General features: G+C 34.6%; 1 protein-coding gene across 4 annotated transcripts in view; it reads left to right on the top strand.

The window, feature by feature from the left end:
* ZDHHC20 (zinc finger DHHC-type palmitoyltransferase 20) overlaps positions 1-21,017 on the top strand; it is a 111,258-nt gene that overhangs the window by 46,692 nt on the left and 43,549 nt on the right. For all 4 annotated transcript variants that reach the window (XM_051986579.1, XM_051986580.1, XM_051986581.1 and 1 more), the window contains exon 3: positions 18,813-18,916. In XM_051986579.1, coding sequence (XP_051842539.1) covers positions 18,813-18,916 — 104 coding nt within the window. The remainder of the gene's footprint in view (positions 1-18,812; positions 18,917-21,017) is intronic.

A 21,017-nucleotide genomic window follows, 5' to 3' on the forward strand; every position in this document is an offset into this window, starting at 1 on the left:
TTGTTATCCTTATTTTACAAGAAAAAGAAGAAATTAAATACTTGCCTATTGTCACACAGCTAGTATCTGAGGCCAGATTTCAACTTTAGTCTCCTAACTTCTATAAGTCCAATGTCCTGTATGTTGCGCCATCCAGCTGCCTCCAGCAGAACATGCAGGCTGTATACCAATCAATCAAACAGCCATTACGTGCTAAGCATTGTGCTAAGTGCTGATAAAACAGTCCTGTTCTCAAGGAGCTCATAGTCTAATGGGGGAGACAACATGGACACGACAAGTACAAAGAAGCTGTATATATGGTAAATTGGAGGGAATCTTGGCAGAAAATGCTAAGAATAAGAAAGATTGGGAAATGTTCTTACAGAATGTAGGAGATTTATTCACCTCTTACTACATGATTAAACCACTTCTTTTTCTAATTATATTAATATTTTTCATATGCTTTATGTCACTCACTTCCACATCGTGCCTTTCCATTGCCCTTTTATACTACATATATATATATGGAGAGAGAGAAAGAGAATCTCATAAAGAGTATTTTTGTTTAAAAGGTAGGCCTTTATTTCAGGAAGAAATTTGGGATCCTTTGAAAGTACAGTGATTTCCCCACACTGTTTCTGGAGCCAGAAAGTCTGAATTTCAGTCCTGTTTCTAAGCCTTCCTACCTATATGACTTTGAACAAGTCACTTCCTGAGCTTCATTTTCTTTATCTATAAAATTAACTAGAAGGCCTTTCCACTCTAAACCTATGTTCCGGGATCTCTCTCTCTTCCTGTTCAATTCTAGACACAGTTCATCATTCATGTTAGTAGCTGTCTAAAGTGTATATATTAATAGATCAGTTCTATGGGTTGTCCCATTTAACTGCCTATCATTATTTAGACAGTAGCCCTCATTCATTTGGTTTTTTCCTATGTGATAAGCTAGCTTCTTTGAAGTGATTCTAGGACTTCCGGTTAAGATGGCGGAGAGGAGGCTCACAGCTGCATAAGCTCCACGCTTTCTCTTACTATCCATTTCATTACAAGCCTCTGAATCAATGCTTGACTGAAAAAAACCCACATATAGTTACCAAGAGAAGCCATCCTTGAGATCCACCAAGAAAGGTCTGTCTTTACTGGAGGGCTGGGGCGGTTTTAGATCGGGCGCAGGCAGCGAGCAGCGGCAGTGAGAGCACGGGAGCAGAGCTGAGAGGGGGTGGGGAGTGATCGTAGCCGTCTCTGCGGGGAGAGCTTCGCTACAGGTTTGGAACCTGCAGCAAGTCAACAGCCCAGCAGAGAAGCTAAAAACACCGGGGCTGAAGAATACAACCCCAAACAGCTGGAGTCTCTCGGGACCTGGCCCCCCCCCCCCCCCCCCCCCCCCCCCTCAGTGACTCAGCACGCTTTGGGATCTCAGAGCGCAGGCGCAGCACAGTCCTGCTAGTGCCTCACTGCTGCCCCCTGCAGTCTGTAGAGGAAGCTCGATAACACACCCAGCCCCCCCCCAAAGAAAGACTCCAGTTTTTTCTGTTTTTCTTTGGTAGTTTGTCTCTGATTAATAGACAGAATGAGCAAGAAGCTGAAGAGGACTTTAACCCTTGACAGCTTCTATACAGATAGAGAGCAGACTCTAAATCCTGAGGAGACTAAAAACAGGCAGTCCCCAGGTGAATCCCCAAAGGAGGAGATCGTCTGTTCCTCACCACAGATGAACCTCATAGAAGTGATTAAAAAGGCTCTCACAAGGGAGCTAGAAGAAAAATGGGGAAAGCAGAGTGGCTTGGGAAAAGGAGAGGGAGGCTTGGCAAAAGAGCCTGGAGAAAGTTAAAGAGAGAGTGGATAAAGAAGTAAAATCCTTGAAAAATAGGATTAGTGAACTGGAAACAGAAAACAGCTCTCTAAAAAACAAAATTGGCGAAATGGAAAAAAATTCCACAGAACAAAAGAACTCAATTGGACAATTAGAGAAAGATTTTAAAAAAGTGAGTGAAGAGAATACTTCACTGAAAATCAGAATTGAACAAGTGGAATTGAATGACTCGAGGAGACAAGAAGAATCAGTCAAGCAAATCCAAAAAAATCAAACAATGGAGAAAAATGTGAAATATCTTCTGGGGAAGACAACAGACCTGGAAAACAGATCCAGGAGAGACAATCTGAGAATCATTGGACTCCAGAAAAACATGATGAAAAAAAGAGCCTGGACACTGTCTTCCAGGAAATTATCAAAGAGAACTGCCCAGAAGTCATAGGAACAGAGGAAAAAATAAACATTGAAAGGATTCATCGATCACCCACTGAAAGGGATCCTAAAATCAAAACACCAAGGAATATAGTGGCCAAATGCCAGAACCCTCAGATGAAAGAAAAAATATTGCAAGCGGCTAGAAAAACCCAATTCAAGTATCAAGGAGCCACAATAAGGATCACCCAGGATCTGGCAGCATCCACATTAAAAGATCGAAGGGCCTGGAATATGATATTCCGAAAGGCTAAGGAACTTGGTATGCAACCAAAAATAACTTACCCAGCGAGAATGAGCATCTTTTTCCAGGGAAGAAGATGGACATTCAACGAAGTAAGCGAATTTCATCTATTTCTGATGAAAAAACCAGAACTTAACAAAAAGTTTGATCTACAAATATAGAACTCAAGAGAAATCTAAAAAGGTAAAGATTAATCTTGGGAACTATATTTTGACTATATAGATGTATAAAGAATACATGTATACCTTGTTCTAGAAATTGATGTGGAAAGGACATTGTACCAGAAAAAGGGTAAAGTGGGGTAGTACATCTCATGAAGAGGCATAGGAAACCTATTATATCTGAGAGAAAGAATGGAGGGGGATGAATATAGTGGGTATCTTACTGCCTTCAGAATTGGCTTTAAGTGAAAAATCTTAAGACATATTCAATCTATGGTGAAACTTCTCCCATCTCATTGAAAAGTGAGAAGGGAAAAGTGGAAAGGGAAGGAATAAGCTAAGCGGAAGGGAATACGGGAACTGGGAGGGAAAGGGGTAAGATAGGGGAGGAACTCTAAGGCGGGGGAGGGACACTAAAAAGGGAGGGCTGTGAGAAGCAAGGGGTGCTCACAAGCTTAATACTTGGAAGGGGGGAAAGGGGAAAGAAGGGAGGAAAGCATAAACCGGGGTTAACAAGATGGCAAGTAATACAGAATTGGTCATTCTAACCATAAACGTGAACGGGGTAAACTCCCCCATAAAGAGGAAGCGGTTAGCAGAATGGATTAAAAGCCAGAATCCTACAATATGTTGTTTACAGGAAACACACCTGAAGCGGGGAGATACATGCAGGTTAAAGGTAAAAGGTTGGAGCAAAATCTACTATGCTTCAGGTGAAGTCAAAAAAGCAGGGGTAGCCATCCTGATCTCAGATCAAGCTAAAGCAAAAATTGACCTAATTAAAAGAGATAAGGAAGGACACTATATCTTGCTAAAGGGTAGCATGGATAATGAAGCACTATCTATATTAAACATATATGCACCAAGTGGGTGCATCTAAATTCTTAAAAGAGAAACTAAGAGAGCTGCAAGAAGAAATAGACAGTAAAACTATAATAGTGGGAGATCTTAACCTTGCACTCTCAGAATTAGATAAATCAAACCACAAAATAAATAAGAAAGAAGTCAAAGAGGTAAATAGAATACTTGAAAAGTTAGATATGATAGATCTCTGGAGAAAATGTAATGGAGACAGAAAGGAATACACTTTCTTTTCAGCAGTTCATGGAACCTATACAAAAATTGACCATATATTAGGACATAAAAACCTTAAACTCAAATGTAGTAAGGCAGAAATAGTAAATGCATCCTTTTCAGACCACGATGCAATGAAAATTACATTCAACAAAAAAGCAGGGGGAAGTAGACCAAAAAATAATTGGAAACTAAATAATCTCATACTAAAGAATGATTGGGTGAAACAGCAAATCATAGACATAATTAATAACTTCACCCAAGAAAACGATAATAATGAGACATCATACCAAAATGTATGGGATGCAGCCAAAGTGGTAATAAGGGGAAATTTCATATCTCTAGAGGCCTATTTGTATAAAATAGAGAAAGAGAAGGTCAATGAATTGGTTTGCAATTAAAAATGCTAGAAAAGGAACAAATTAAAAACCCCCAGTCAAACACTAAACTTGAAATTCTAAAAGTAAAAGGTGAGATCAATAAAATTGAAAGTAAAAAAACTATTGAATTGATTAATAAAACTAAGAGTTGGTTCTATGAAAAAACCAACAAAATAGACAAACCCTTAGTAAATCTGATTAAAAAAAGGAAAGAGGAAAATCAAATTGTTAGTCTTAAAAATGAAAAGGGAGAACTCACCACTAACGAAGAGGAAATTAGAGCAATAATTAGGAGTTACTTTGCCCAACTTTATGCCAATAAATTCGACAACTTAAATGAAATAGAAAAATACCTCCAAAAATACAGCTTGCCCAAACTAACAGAGGAAGAAGTAAATATCCTAAACAGTCCCATCTCAGAAAAAGAAATAGAACAAACTATCAATCAACTCCCTAAGAAAAAATCCCCAGGACCAGATGGATTTACATGTGAATTCTACCAAACATTTAAAGAACAATTAACTCCAATGTTATATAAACTATTTGAAAAAATAGGGATTGAAGGAGTCCTACCAAACTCCTTTTATGACACAGATATGGTACTGATACCTAAACCAGGTAGGCTGAAAACAGAGAAAGAAAATTATAGACCAATCTCCCTAATGAATATTGATGCTAAAATCTTAAATAAAATATTAGCAAAAAGATTACAGAAAATTGTCACCAGGATAATACACTATGACCAAGTAGGATTTATACCAGGAATGCAGGGCTGGTTCAATATTAGGAAAACTATTAGCATAATTGACTATATCAATAACCAAACAAACAAAAACCACATGATCATCTCAATAGATGCAGAAAAAGCATTTGATAAAATCCAACATCCATTCCTAATAAAAACACTTGAGAGCATAGGAATAAATGGACTTTTCCTTAAAATAGTCAGGAGCATATATTTAAAACCATCAGTAAGCATCATATGCAATGGGAAAAACTGGAACCTTTCCCAGTAAGATCTGGAGTGAAGCAAGGTTGCCCACTATCACCATTATTATTTAATATCGTATTAGAAACACTAGCCTCGGCAATAAGAGTCGAGAAAGATATAAAAGGAATTAGAGTAGGCAATGAGGAAACCAAACTATCACTCTTTGCAGATGATATGATGGTATACCTAGAGAACCCCAGAGATTCTACCAAAAAGCTATTGGAAATAATTCATAATTTTAGCAAAGTAGCTGGCTACAAAATAAATCCCCATAAATCCTCAGCATTTTTATACATCACCAACAAAACCCAACAGCAAGAGATACAAAGAGAAATTCCATTCAGAATAACTGTTGATACCATAAAATATTTGGGAATCTATCTACCAAAGGAAAGTCAGGAATTATATGAGCAAAATTATAAAAAAGTCTCCACACAAATAAAGTCAGACTTAAATAATTGGAAAAATATTAAGTGCTCTTGGATCGGCCGAGCGAACATAATAAAGATGACAATACTCCCTAAACTAATCTATTTATTTAGTGCTATACCAATCAGACTTCCAAGAAAATATTTTATTGATCTAGAAAAAATAACAACAAAATTCATATGGAACAATAAAAAGTCGAGAATCTCAAGGGAACTAATGAAAAAAAAATCAAATGAAGGTGGCCTAGCTGTACCTGATCTAAAATTATATTATAAAGCAGCAGTCACCAAAACCATTTGGTATTGGCTAAGAAATAGATTAGTGGATCAGTGGAAAAGGCTAGGCTCACAAGACAGAATAGTCAATTATAGCAATCTAGTGTTTGACAAACCCAAAGCCCCTAACTTCTGGGAAAAGAATTCATTATTTGATAAAAACTGCTGGGATTATTGGAAATTAGTATGGCAGAAATTAGGCATGGACCCACACTTAACACCATATACCAAGATAAGATCAAAATGGGTCTATGACCTAGGCATAAAGAACGAGATTATAAATAAATTAGAGGAACATAGAATAGTTTATCTCTCAGACTTGTGGAGGAGAAAGAAATTTGTGACCAAAGATGAACTAGAGACCATTACTGATCACAGAATAGAAAATTTCGATTGCATCAAATTAAAAAGCCTTTGTACAAATAAAACTAATGCAAACAAGATTAGAAGGGAAGCAACAAACTGGGAAAACATTTTCACAGTTAAAGGTTCTGATAAAGGCCTCATTTCCAAAATATATAGAGAACTGACTCAAATTTATAAGAAATCAAGCCATTCTCCAATTGATAAATGGTCAAAGGATATGAACAGACAATTTTCAGAGGATGAGATTGAAACTATTACCACTCATATGAAAGAGTGTTCCAAATCATTATTGATCAGAGAAATGCAAATTAAGACAACTCTGAGATACCACTACATACCTGTCAGATTGGCTAAGATGACAGGAAAAAATAATGATGAATGTTGGAGGGGATGCGGGAAAACTGGGACACTAATGCATTGTTGGTGGAGTTGTGAACGAATCCAACCATTCTGGAGAGCAATCTGGAATTATGCCCAAAAAATTATCAAATTGTGCATACCCTTTGATCCAGCAGTGTTTCTATTGGGCTTATATCCCAAAGAAATACTAAAGAAGGGAAAGGGACCTGTATGTGCCAAAATGTTTGTAGCAGCCCTGTTTGTAGTGGCTAGAAACTGGAAAATGAATGGATGCCCATCAATTGGAGAATGGCTGGGTAAATTGTGGTATATGAATGTTATGGAATATTATTGTTCTGTAAGAAATGACCAGCAGGATGAATACAGAGAGGACTGGCGAGACTTACATGAACTGATGCTAAGTGAAATGAGCAGAACCAGGAGATCATTATACACTTCGACAACGATATTGTATGAGGACATATTTTGATGGAAGTGGATTTCTTTGACAAAGAGACCTGAGTTTCAATTGATAAATGACGGACAAAAGCAGCTACACCCAAAGAAAGAACACTGGGAAACGAATGTGAACTATCTGCATTTTTGTTTTTCTTCCCGGATTATTTATACCTTCTGAATCCAATTCTCCCTATGCAACAAGAGAACTGTTCGGTTCTGCAAACATATATTGTATCTAGGATATACTGCAACATATCCAACATATAAAGGACTGCTTGCCATCTAGGGGAGGGGGTGGAGGGAGGGAGGGGGAAAAAAATCGGAACAGAAACGAGTGTCAATATAATGTAATTATTAAAAAAAAAAAAAAAAGAAGAAGTGATTCTAGATTTCATTTAGGAGGGTCTAAAGTATTGTAGAATTTGATTCAGTCAGCATAGTGTTATTCACAAAAAAACATCTGAAGGACCTCAGGGTTTATAGGAAATTTTTCTCATCCTTGCATGACAGTGGCAGACACTTTAGGAAGTATATAGGTCCTGTTTTTAGTACCTCATTTGATGGTAACAAGAGCATTACTGAACCAGATTTTCTCTATGAAATCTTTCAAGGAATTGTGTATGATTTTTTTTGATACATGCATGAGAAACATTTTGTTAAAGGAGAGACATAGACCACATTTTGCTTTACTGAGTCAAATACTTTTATTATACTCAATATGTAGCCCAGTGTGCTCTTTTTTTTTTTTTTTTTTGTATATTTTACTCAGTTCTAATTGTAAAAATGTGATCTACTATGGAATCAATTGCAAATATCTGTACCTTTCTCTTACATTTATTTTTTTCCCTTTTTAAAATTCTGAAGATAAGAAATGTATAATAAATTTTAAAATTCTGAAGATAAGAAATATCTAATAAAGTGTTCATTTCAATGTGCATTGTAGAATACAATATGTGAAACTAAATCTTGTTATGTAGAATTTTTCTTTTTAAGTATATCATAAATTCAACATATAACTTTTCAGAACTATTTCCATATTTTATTTCTCCTGGATTTCTGTTCTTATTTTCTGGGAGATGGAAGGTGAGGGTGGGGTGATGCGTGTTGTTAACCATACCATCTTTTCTTCCCAAATCTCTGGAAATAAAATTCTACAAAACTCTTGTAACAAATTTCTATATTTGTCATGTCCAGAAATCTTTATTCTGCATCTTCTCTAATGCTTTCACCAAGCGTGCCCTCAGTTTACAAACAGATTATTTTTCACAAAGATTTTAGAAATATTTGAAATAAGAATGGGTTCATAGTTATGTATTCTCCATAGCCTTTTTTGGGTATTAAAGTCTGTGTTTTTTTTTTTCCCCCAACTGTTGAGATATTAATTATAATTGCTTGTTAATATTATACCACTTGTTGGAATAAAAATATTTTGTTTGGATCTCTTAGCTGGCAGAGTATAAAAACAGATGTAAATTAGGATGAGTCATTTCCTTCTAGTCAAAACTACAGATTCACACAACCATAGAATTTCAAAGTGGAAAGAAATCCAAGAAGCCATCTTATCCAGCATTTAAGAAAAAGATCCCTCATATAGCGTAACTGAAAAGTAGTCATCTAGTCTCTGCTAAGGATCAGCCCATTAAGTTCCAAGATGGCCCATTCTACTTTTATATAACTCTGATTGTTTTTGTTTTTTTAAAATAACTTTTTATTGATAGAACCCATGCCAGGGTAATTTTTTACAGCATTATCCCTTGCACTCACTTCTGTTCCGATTTTTCCCCTCCCTCCACCCCTCCCCCAGATGGCAAGCAGTCCTTTACATGTTGAATAGGTTACAGTATATCCTAGATACAATATATGTGGGCAGAACCGAACAGTTTTCTTGTTGCACAGGGAGAATTGGATTCAGAAGGTGTAAATAACCTGGATAACTCTGATTATTAAAAAGCTTCTTTCTAACATTAGTTTCTTTGTAATTTTCAGTCATTTTTATTCCCTTGAATCTTCTCTGCATCTCATTTAAAATAACAACAAAGCCTAAATTGATCAGTAGATTCTTTGTAAGTGTGTGTGTGTGTGTGTGTGTGTGTGTGTGTGTGTATTCTCATTTTTATTTCTTTTTGGAATGAATCCCTTTGAATATTTAGATTTTCAGCCTAGTCATGGAGCGACTTCTATACTACTTTAGTCTATATGATCCTACTTAAGATTCTTATGAAATCTTTGAATTTACTTTCTCAAAATCTAGGGTGAATATTGGATTTTTACTTGGCTTTCCTCTCCTTTATCACAGATTTTAATAAGTAGTGAGCACTGTTCACCATGGTTTACATCATTCTCATCCCAGCAATTAGTTTCTTCCTGTTGGAGAGAATCAGATACAGAAGAACCCTAAAAGGTAGACAGAATCAAGTAAGCTTATATACAATCAAAATTGTTCTAGGTGGTTACTTTGGTTTAAATACCTGAAAATACTATAGAACAGAAGACGATAAATTCTGTCAGAAGTCTTGAGGATGTTCACAGAGCATAATAGAGGACATTATCTCTAGGTTACCTAGTTGAACAATTTTAATTACTGTAACTTTTATAACCAGCAGCTTCTGATTCTTTTATACTCTTTACATCTTTGCTACATATACATGCTTTACCTGATAATATCTGCTTGATTTTACTTCTGCCCCAGGGAACATAAATGAAGAGCATACATATAAGGATTATTGTGGTTAGGTCAGCTTATATCTCCTGCCTTGCAACTACTGATGTCTTCCATCAATCTTGTTATATTTGTCACTGATTTCATGACTGCTCAGTCGCTTTCTGTTATTTCCTGGGCTTCAACTCTTTTTCAAGCCAACTGCTGTTCTTTTCTACCATTGTTAGGAGATAGCAGGTAGTAAAGGATACTATTAGGATTTTAAAACCTTCTTGGGAGAGCTCTAATGCTGGCTCAGTGCATAGTTTAGGGAAGTGAGCTACTGTGTTCAGACAGTAACTCTTTTAGTTAATTACCCCACTATATCTTCTGACCCCCAAAATCCTAGGATGTGATGATTAGAGTTTTGTATATAAATTGTACAGTATTTGTGTATATAAATAACAAGTATAATTTAGCAAAACCTCTAGAAAACCTGAGGTAAATTTTTTTATTCTTTTAGCTGCTTTTTTTACATATCCAATTTGGATTTAGAAAGCTCCTTTTCTTTTTTGTGAAATATTTGATTGTCTGTTTGTCTGCAAGCCTATTTTTGGAAACTATATCCAACAGTATCCTATGGAAGCTATATGGGAGTTGAATCTACAAATTTGCTTCCAAATAAGCATGCAAATAAACATAGGAGCAAGTAAAAAGGACTTGTTGAGATGTTTAGGGGCTTACTTTCATTCTATATGCCTTCCTTTATTATACATATCTGCTAGAAATAATTACTTTCAAATGTGCTCAACTGTTTGTTTCCCTACAAAGCATTGAAAGAAATATGAAATAATATCTATGAGGTGGTGCTGTAAAGGAAAATCAGCAGTATCTCTACTGTATACATTCTGATATTATAACTATATAAAAGAAGGAAGATCAAAATTAGTTGAACTGAAGTCTATTCATTCTCTACTTTTAATCCATTTAAAATAATCTGGGCATTCAAGTGTCCCTTGTTGAAAAGTTTTCTCATTCTCTGATCTGAAAATTTGCTCCCAGAAAATGTCCTAGAAATAAAAATTGAGATCATAGATGTATCACTCCCAATTTTTTTCTCCCTGAGGCAATTGGGGTTAAATGACTTGCCTAGGATCATACAGCTAGGAAGTGTTAAATGTCTGAAGCCAGATTTGACTTCAGGGCTGGTCCTTTATCCACAGCACCACCTAGCTGCCTCCCAATTGTTTTCAAAATCTTTTTCTTTCCCTCCTCCCCCAATTAGTCAGACTACTAAAAGTTCTTGTGTTAAGCCTATTAGTTTCCAAATATATTTTGCTTTATGAAAAGTTTGTACTGTGCTGGTTTAATAAGAGACTTATAAATTTCTTTATATTATCTCATATCTGGGCCCTGAGTGAACATTTTTATCATCCCATAGGAGCCTCTTTCTTTTTTCTTCTCTACTTTTAACAACGCCTATGGTGTGATTCATTGTACCTGATTAGGGTGGATTTATGGCCATAGGAACCTCTCTATTCCTTATATACTAGTTTTCTCCAAGAAATCATTCTTGAAATTTAATTATCCATCCTAGATTAAAGATTGAACTATTCACACAGTTACTTGATTGTCTAAGTCCCAGTTTCTTAAACTGTGGTTCATAACCCCATAAGGCAGGGGTCCTCAAACTTTTTAAATAGGGGAGCAGTTCACTGTCCCTCAGACTCTTGGAGGGCCAGACTATAGTAAAAACAAAAACTTTGTTTTGTGGGCCTTTAAATAAAGAAACTTCATAGCCCTGGGTGAGGGGGATAAACGTTCTCAGCTGCCAAATCTGGCCAGTGGGCCGTAGTTTGAGGACCCCTTCAAGGGGTCTATTAACTAAATGTGAGAGTCACAAAATTATAATTAAATATATTTATTAATATATTAATGTTATTGATTATTATAATAATATTATAGTAACATAATAATATATTAGTATAATTATAATATCAATAAGTGCTTTATTTTTTATATCTATTTTTTGTGCCTATATACCTGGGGTAATATAAAAATTCTTCAGGCAAATGAGTAGGAAAAGTTTTAAGAAGACCAGCACAATACCCTTTGATCCAGCAGTGTTACTACTGGGCTTATATTCCAAAGAGATCTTAAAGAAGGGAAAGGGACCTGTATGTGCAAAAATGTTTGTGGCAGTCCTTTTTGTAGTGGCCAGAAACTGGAAATTGAGTGGATGCCCATCAATTGGAGAATGGCTGAATACATTGTGGTATATGAATGTTATGGAATATTGTTGTTCTGTAAGAAATGACCAGCAGGATGATTTCAGAAAGGCTTGGAGAGACTTACATGAACTGATGTTGAGTGAAATGAGCAGAACAGGAGATCATTATATACTTCAACAATACTATATGAAGATCAATTCTGATGGACATGGCTCTCTTCAACAATGAGATGAACCAAATCAATTCCATTTGTTCAGTAATGAAGAGAACCAGCTACACCCAGAGAAAGAACTCTGGAAATGACTGTGAACTACAACATAGCATTTCCACTCCCTCTGTTTTTGTCCACTTGCATTTTTGATTTCCTTCTCAGGTTACTTTTACATTATTTCTAAGTCCAATTTTTCGTGTGCAGCAAAATAACTATATGGGTATGTATACATATATTGTATTTAACATATACTTTAACATATTTAGCATGTATTGGTCTACCTGCCATCTAGGGGAGAGGGTGGGGAGAAGGAAGGGAAAAGTTGGAACAGAAGGTTTTGCAAGAGTCAATACTGAAAAATTACCCATGCATATATCTTGTCAATAAAAAGCTATAATTAAAAAAAAAATTAATTTTTTAAAAAAAGGGCCAGCACAGTTTAGACCAAACAAGGGATAGCAAATCTAAAGTCATGCCTTGCTAGTGATAGGGAGAACAAGAAAAGCTGTATCCAAATGAACCAATGTTGTAAACTCTGCTGAATATCCTGCCTTTGCTGGTGTCGAGTAAATTCCCTTTGCAAAATGTTAGATTATGTACAGGTATCTCATTTCATTCTAATACCAAGCCTAAACCACCTGACTGGCCCAGAAACAAGCCTTCCTGATACATCAACGTAATATTTTTTGGAACATTTAAACTGAAACTTATCATACCATTCAGCTTTTTATCTCCTGCCTCCAAGGCAACTAGGTGGTATGATGGATTGAGGCTGGACCTGGAATCAAAAGACATGATTTCAAACCCAATGTTACATACTTAATAGCTGTGTGACCCTGGGCACATCTCTTGCAATCTTTGTTTTCTCATCTGTGAAATATCCCAGGATTGTTGTGACAATCAAATAAATGAGATAATATTTGTGTAGTGCTTAGCACAGTGCATGGCATACAGTAGGTATTATATAAATGCTATCTATCATTTATTATTATTATTATCCTTTCACATATTCCCTGGATATTACTTTTATAAGAATTATGATTTCTGTTTTTTGGTTAGGTTAGGTCTACTTCTTTCTCTTTTGTTGTTTACAAACTGGATCTGAAGTCTGAGAAATTGGGCTAACTCTTAGCTTTATTTGCTTTGTCTCTTAACCTTTTTGGACTTCAGTTTCCTCATGTCTAAAGTGAAGGCATATAGGAAGAAATATAGGCCTAAATCTTGTAATTCAATGAATGTGGCCTACCTCTATGTTTGAGATCCAGTCAGATGAATTTGGTCCTTGACTAACCAAGCTTTTATAGTGCAGATGTGTGGACTACTTACTTATCTCCTAAAAGCCAATGGAGGGTTTGAACTAGATGGGCTCCTGAGGTCCCATCTACTTGCTCAGTTATTTCTTGCCATACTTAAATGTAGTATTAGCTTGCCTGCCATATCTACTTGGGCTGCTCTAAACCGGTTGGTTACCTCCCATTGTTCTTAGAATAATGTCTTATGTGTATCTTATCTCTATCAAATTGTAAGCTCCTTGAGGGCAGAGATTGTTTTTACTTAAAGCTAAATGTCTCTAATCATGTTACAGTGATTTGCTCGTAGTCTGATTTTTCTTGAATTGAATTCTCAAAGCAGTAGAAATCCTACATTCTACAAATCTAAAATAATGGCCTTTTTGTTGTGATAAATTTAAATTATATTAAAACAGTTTCCTTGAAGTCTGCATTACTAAAAGAAAATTTCTGACTTAAGTTGAATCTTCAGAGATCCATGATAATCTTCCTTAAATAGAAGTAGAAAAGAAAATACTTCTCAGAAAAAAGGAAACTCTTTTAAAGTTCTTTTAATATACTTCTTTCTGGATCCCTGTAATTTTATTTTCCTTTGTCTTGTTTGCCTCAACTTTCCTTAATCCTTCTCTGATAAAGCTGACTTAAAAGCCAGATCCCAAATATTTCTTGGCCTGATATTTTTTTTCTTTCTACATAAATTTCATCTGGGCTGAAATACTCCCCTTATGATTTAATATCTATTTTCAAGAATTCTCATCATAAGATTTTTTTTTCTTTTTTTAAGCAAGGGGAAATTGAATCCCATTAACCAGGTAGTGGTTATTAAAAATTTTAGGTAGGGGTCATTCTCCCTTTCATTGTAAGGTGCCTGCCACCAATGCTGATCCTAAATTATGATTTGGATTATTCATTATCTGAATTGCCCAATCCATCAATTTGGAAATTAGATTTTATTCCTCAGATTTTAGTAAGCATTTTTCATTTCTCTTATGTTGGTTCTAGTTCTGTATTATATTAATTATTGTCATTTGTACATATTTTAGTTCTCCCACATGAAAGCAAAGTCTCTTTCTCATTTAATTTTTGTTTCCTGTTATCTAAAATTGAAACTGTAAGTGGTGTATTAGTTTCAGAAGAGTGGAGGTAAGAAGACAGTTCACTGAAATAACTATGGCAGAGTTAATAGCCACCTATTGGGTTTAAGAGTATCAGAACCTTAAGCAACCCCATAGTAAATTAGACTTGAAAATTGTTCCTATAGCTGGAGTCCAAAGGGGAAGGATCCATTTGGTTCAATTCAGTTTAGCAATTCATTGATCATCTAATAGGTATGTAACAAATGTTGAATTGAGTTGCTATATCTTTCTCCATTCCACATCGTCATCAATTTCCAGCTATCTTTTCTTTGGTTTCTAGGTGATGTTTTACCTAAAGGAACAATTTTCACAAAAGCCTTTCTATGGAGTTTTTGAACATTCAAATGCTGGTAGTCCATTATCTGCTAACTCAAACTTTCATATTCATCTCAATTGCATCGTAATCCTGGCTGTGAATTGACTCCTCACTTTCATTACAATGATTATGCAATCATCATATCATCCAAAATAACGAATTCTCCCCTGCTAAACTCCATATATCATAATTTGGGAGTGTATATTCTAGGTTCTAAGTTGATCTGCTAATAGTTCCAAATGACAAGGACCAAATGAAACTGCTGCCATAATATTCTGAGAGTTGGATCAGGATCTTCTTTCCATGTATTTACACTCCTGTCATTTCTTACTCCTAGTAAGTACAGTCACCTGTATTTTTTTTTTCTTTTTTGCCTTGCAGGTTTAGCCTGCCTATTTCCTTGTCAAGTTTTTTCAAATTTTTCATGTGGAAGGCTTGAGTTTGCCTTTTAAACTATTCTCAAAGCTTTCCTTCTTTCTCTGTTCATAATACTCAAAAGGAAGGGGAGAGAAACAGACACACAGAAAGAGGATACTTTGTTACCAAAAAAAAATACCTTTACCCTTCCCTATTCCTAACTTTTTTCTTTGTCCAGCCACCATAGGATACTTTCCCATTTTAATTTTTTATTTCTCTCTTCTTGTTAACTATTTAATTGCATTAATTTTGATCTGTTATAGATAGAATTTGATCTGTTATAAAATACTTGTCTATTTTTAATATTATGTTGATTGAGATTGTATCCAGAAAAGCTTTTTAATGATCTATAACAAATCAAGTCTTTAAAAAAAATGGTTTGAAAAATGTAAATACAGTTTTAAACAAAAATTTAAATTAATTTCAAATATTGAAATGTTAGATAGAAATCACTTTGGAGAACTATAGAAGATTCCATTTCATCACTAAGAGTCTGGTATTGAAAAAATTTATTGGCCAAAAAACAGATCTAATTTGAGGTGCTTTTTTACCGTCATAGCAAGTCTTTACTTTTTCTGTGTTAGCTGTGGGCAGATAAGTGCTAAAATTTCTAAACAAAGCACTCTTATCCTTTAAGTCAGGGTTTGGGAACTTGGACTCCAAAGGTAATGAAATCATTTGCTAAGGCTATTGCAGGAAATGATGATCTGAAAGCTAGGTACCACAACCTCCCACTATTTGAATTTTATAAGTTGATAATTATGCAATTTTGCATAATTGATTATAAATATCCAAATGTCCCTTTGCAGAAAAAAGGCTCCTCACATCTGCTCTAAGTCATGCTCCACTAGCAACTGAGATTTTGGGTATTTATCACACTGCTGCTTAATTACTATAATAATATAACAGTAGATTTAAATATCTCTTGTGTAAAGGTATGAAAAAGCCTGCTTTGGATAATATTTGCTGCTCATGGGGGATTGAGCTGTTTTTTAGAATAGCACATTAATGGCTCCTTAACCAGCTTTTCAAGGCCTGTTATCTGTACTCAGCTCCCTACCTAAACTTAACTCTTTCTCTTCTGTTTCCACAGAGGATTTACCTGTAGAACACAAGATAATGAAAAGAAGAAAAATACTAGTATGCCTCACAAGCTCTTTGACTGCTTTTCTTAGAAGTATATCAGAAAGGCCACAAACAGTCACACCACAGAAATAAGAGGGTGAAAGCCTAGATCACTTTTTCTCCACTTCTACTAGTTTTTCAGAGCCTTGTCTACTTTTTACTTCCTTCAACTTGCCAAATTGTGACTATTTCTCAAAGATGGGTTGATATAACCAAGATAAACCAGCAATAAAGGTAGTAGAAAACTGGTTTAAATGTTATATCTGGACAATTACCTCTGATGTGGAGCCATAGCTCAGATTCATTGTTCCATGTCTAATAGAAAACAAGCCTAATGTACCTATTGTCTCCAGCCTTGCAATTAGAAAAAAGATAAGTGAATCTTAGCATAACCTTCCCTTATAACCATAACCAAAATAGCAACAAATATTGATATTTTTATTTCCTTGACATTTATATCATGACTTTAGTTGTCTGCTACTTTCAATGATCCCAAGCTGCTCCCCAGTGAAAAGACCTATTTTCAAATATCGATATGCAAATATTGAATTTATGATTGCAAATCTTGGATACCACAGTCTCCAAGGAAGTAGACTGCAGCATATATCAAGTATATATCAAGTGGTAATTTACATTTTAAAAATGACTTAAAGGATATCATTGGAAAATCTATAATGGGATGAGGAGTAGGGGAATTGGACTGGTGACAAGCTACATGTGAGAGATAATGTTCAAGTAATGTGTGTTCTTGAAAAATAAAAAATTTCTAGCATATTGAGTAGATCTTCTTTGGGGGATGTGTAGGAAAATATGGACAAGACTCATCAAGATGAGAATATTTTTATAAGTCATAAGTGTATAGATGGAAGAGATGCCCTCTTTGGTGACTTCATAGCTCTGTTGAGATATCATGTCATAACTCAAGGGAAGTACCTCAAAACCATAGCACACCAAACCATTCTATCCTCCCACATAGCCCAAACTCTATCTAGGTTCTTATTTGTTGTTGCCATGAACTATTTTTCTATTTCATCCTTTGCCATCTCCTTCTTTTGCCTTTAATCTTTCCCAATATCAGGGTGTTTTCCAGTGAATCCCGTTTTTCTCATTGTGTAACCAAAGTATTTAAGCGTCAGCTTCTATATTGGTTCTTCCAGTAGGAAGTCTGAATTGGTTTCTTTAATTATTGACTGATTTGATCTCCTTGTTGTCCAAAGGCCTGTCAGGAGTCTTCTCCAGTATGATAGTTTGAAAGCCTTGGTTCTGTGGTGGTCAGCTTTCCTTAGCTTTCCTACTCTTAATAGCCATATAGTGCTGTTAAAAAAACCATAGCTTTGACTACATAGAATTTTATTGGCAAGATGTTATCTTTGCTTTTTAGTATGCTGTCTAGATTTGTTATATATTTCCTTCCAAGACAGGAACATCTTTTAATTTCATGTTTGCAACTGCCATCTACAGTGATCTTTTTAAGCCCAAAAATGTAAAATCTGATACTCCTTCCATTTTTTCCTTTTCTATTTAACAGAAAGTGATGGATCCAGTAACCAACTATCTTAATTTTTTTGATTAAGCTTTAAGCCAGTTTTCACACTCTCCTCTTTCACTCTCATCAAGAAGCTTCTTCACTTTCTGTCATCAGAATGGTATCTCTGTTTATCTGAGATTGTTGATATTTCTCCCAGATCAGGATTTAATTCCAAATACATTTAAAACAAAACTGAATGCAATTCTAATGTTTAAGTAAGTTTACATAAACTTTTAGAAATATGTGTGTAGGGTCTTTTTCAAAGAGAATGACAAAAATTACTTCAATTAATTTTGATAAGCTTCATAAAGAGAGGGTATTGCAGTGATCCAATCAGAAAAGTCACAGCATGATGTTCACATGGTTCAATATGATTATAGTAATGATAATGGTAATAGTAGCAGTAAGCTTACATTTTTGGCAAATGTTGAAAATGGGGACTGAAAAATAGGAAGCTTTTTCTAATCGGCTCTTCTGCTGATAAGGACTGGATTGTTTTATTATGCTGCACAATATTGCAATTCCTTCTCATTTACTTTCATTTTGTAATTCCACATGTTGAATGTTTCACAGTGCTAAATTACAAATTGAATGATTTTTGCTCAATTAAAAATTTTTTTTTGATATAAGGCTGAAAAGAAAGTGAGTAAAGATAGTCATTTTTGAAAGTTTGATTCTGAAAAGCCTTGGCACTAGTTTTGTGAAATAAAAACCTACCTTAGTCATCAGTTATCTTTTTAAAACTAAATTGTTATGTGGATAAATCTAATACCATAAGTTTATTCCCCTGTGGTAGAATTCCTAGAAAGTATCAAGAGAAATTCACATAAAAAAGTTTTATTGACATTTCCATTGACCTGGATTAAATATTTTAATCCAGCTAGGAAAAAAACTACTTAAGAATTCAAGTGTATTATATGTTTTGTAATTTTTACCTGAACCCACTGAAATCTTGTTTGTATTTATTTTTATTTACCAGGAAAGGCAGCTATCTACCTTGTGATTTTCCATCTGTCATTTGTCTTGTTTATGTGGTCCTATTGGAAGACAATTTTTACACCTCCAGTTTGCCCCTCCAAAGAGGTAAATTTAATGTTGGTAAAAACTAGAATTTTTTCACAGTCTGAGAAGTTATTTTCCTTTCTGTGGGATTTATTTAAAGCATAGTGAAATGTGCCTGGTTTCTATTTCATTTCATTGAATTGTTTGATAAATTAATATTTTAAGTTTCAAATTATAAGCCTACTCTGAAACAGTTATTGATTTGGTGAAAGAAACTTTAATGTGTGTAATATATCTTTGAGCCTCTCATAGTAGCATAATATTGTTTAAAAGTTGATTTAGGTATGGATAGTATAGTTCTAATATTTTCTTAAATTTCAAATAAGGTTTGGGATAACTTGTTAAAAGAGGCAGGGATGAACATGAGGATAGTTTCTAAGCAATCAAGTTAATTTTCATTTTGAAGTTAAGTTTTGTAGGTATCATTATCCCCATTTCATAGCTGAGGACACAGGGAGGTTAGTTGTTCATCCTTAGGCTCACAAAAGCCTGGATTCGACACTTAACTAGTTTGCAAACTAGTTAAGTGTCGAATCCAGGCTTTTGTGAGCCTAATTTTCCTCATCTATTTTATGAGGAAAAAAAGAGAAGTAGAAAGGATTTAAGCATTTATATAACTCTTACTACATCTGAGAAATATATTTGATACCTTACAAATATGATCTTAGTTGATCTCTACAACAGTCCTGAAAGGTAAGTGATATTATTCCCCATTTTACAGAGAAAACAACTAAGAAAAAACAAAGGAGAAGTGATGTTAAATCAGTCTAGGGTCACATAGCTAGTAAGTGTCTGAGGCCAAATCTGAATTTCCATTTTTTTGGATCTCTAGATCCAGTATGGACTTTAAGACTGCCATTTTAAGATGGTAGTTTAGGTAATATCTAAGGTCCATGTGCATCCAGAAAGAAGACTGTGGGGACTGAAAGTGAATCACAACATAGTATTTTCACCTTTTTTTGTTGTTGTTTACTTGCTTTTTTTTTCTTTTTGATTTGATTTTTCTTTTGTTGCTTAATAAATGTGGAAATATGTATAGAACTGTACATATTTAACATATATTGGATTGTTTACTGTCTGGTGGGAGAGATGGATGGGGGAAGGGAGGAAGAAAAATTTAGACTACAAGGTTTTGCAGGAGTGAATGTTGAAAACTATTTTTGCATGTATTTTGAAAATAAAAAGCTATTTAAAAAAATTGAGCCCACAAGTATTTAATGAATGGAGAAATTGAATGATAAAAGATAAGGTGAATTTCTAATTTATGTAATTAAATTTTGAAGAAACTATAGTCTGTACGCTAAAGAGTTAGATGAAAAAACAACTTAGTAATATATTATCTGCAAAAAATGGACTCAATATGAAAAACAACGGGCTAAAATTAGAACTATATTGTGATAATACAAGAAAGACTGGATGATCAACCATAATATTAGATAACAAAATTTAAGTGGAAAAGCATTGACAAAGATAAAAAAGGCATTGTAAATTATAAAAGCCATAATAAAAAATGAAATATGGCATTGAACTTATGCTCCAAATAACATAGATATTTCCTTTGATACTTAGATTAATCTTTGAGCATAAAAATAGGTCTCCATCCAGGTAGATTGTAACCTCATCCTCAGATCTTTCTAAAAAACCTAACAAAGAATTTGCATCATATGCTGGAGACCTTTGCTGAAGTGTTTTGTATTCATATGGAATGTTGCAGTTACAGTTGACTTTCACATATTGCTGTATGAGTAAACCAACTCCTTTTTTTTTTAATTTTGTATTTTATTGCTATTTCTCATACACAGATCAATATTAATAATATATTACAATCTACTTTACAATCACTATATGTTTATCTTGGTTCACAGGAAAGAACGTAATTCTTATATTTTAAAAGAAAAGATTTCAAAGTATTCAAAGAAAAGATAGGGTTCTGGTGGCACAGAATTCTGGGAATCCTCAGAATTCTGCTAAAACAGCCAACGGTAGATAGAAATCTCTTAGGAAAAAAGGTCTGACAACACACACACACACACACACACACACACACACACACACACACACACACACTAAGTTAGTGAGAAAGAAAAAGAAGAGTTATCTAAATGTAATTCTGCAAGCATAA

This window comes from Antechinus flavipes, chromosome 3 (assembly GCF_016432865.1).
Source record: "Antechinus flavipes isolate AdamAnt ecotype Samford, QLD, Australia chromosome 3, AdamAnt_v2, whole genome shotgun sequence".
NCBI classification, from domain to species: Eukaryota; Metazoa; Chordata; class Mammalia; order Dasyuromorphia; family Dasyuridae; genus Antechinus; species Antechinus flavipes.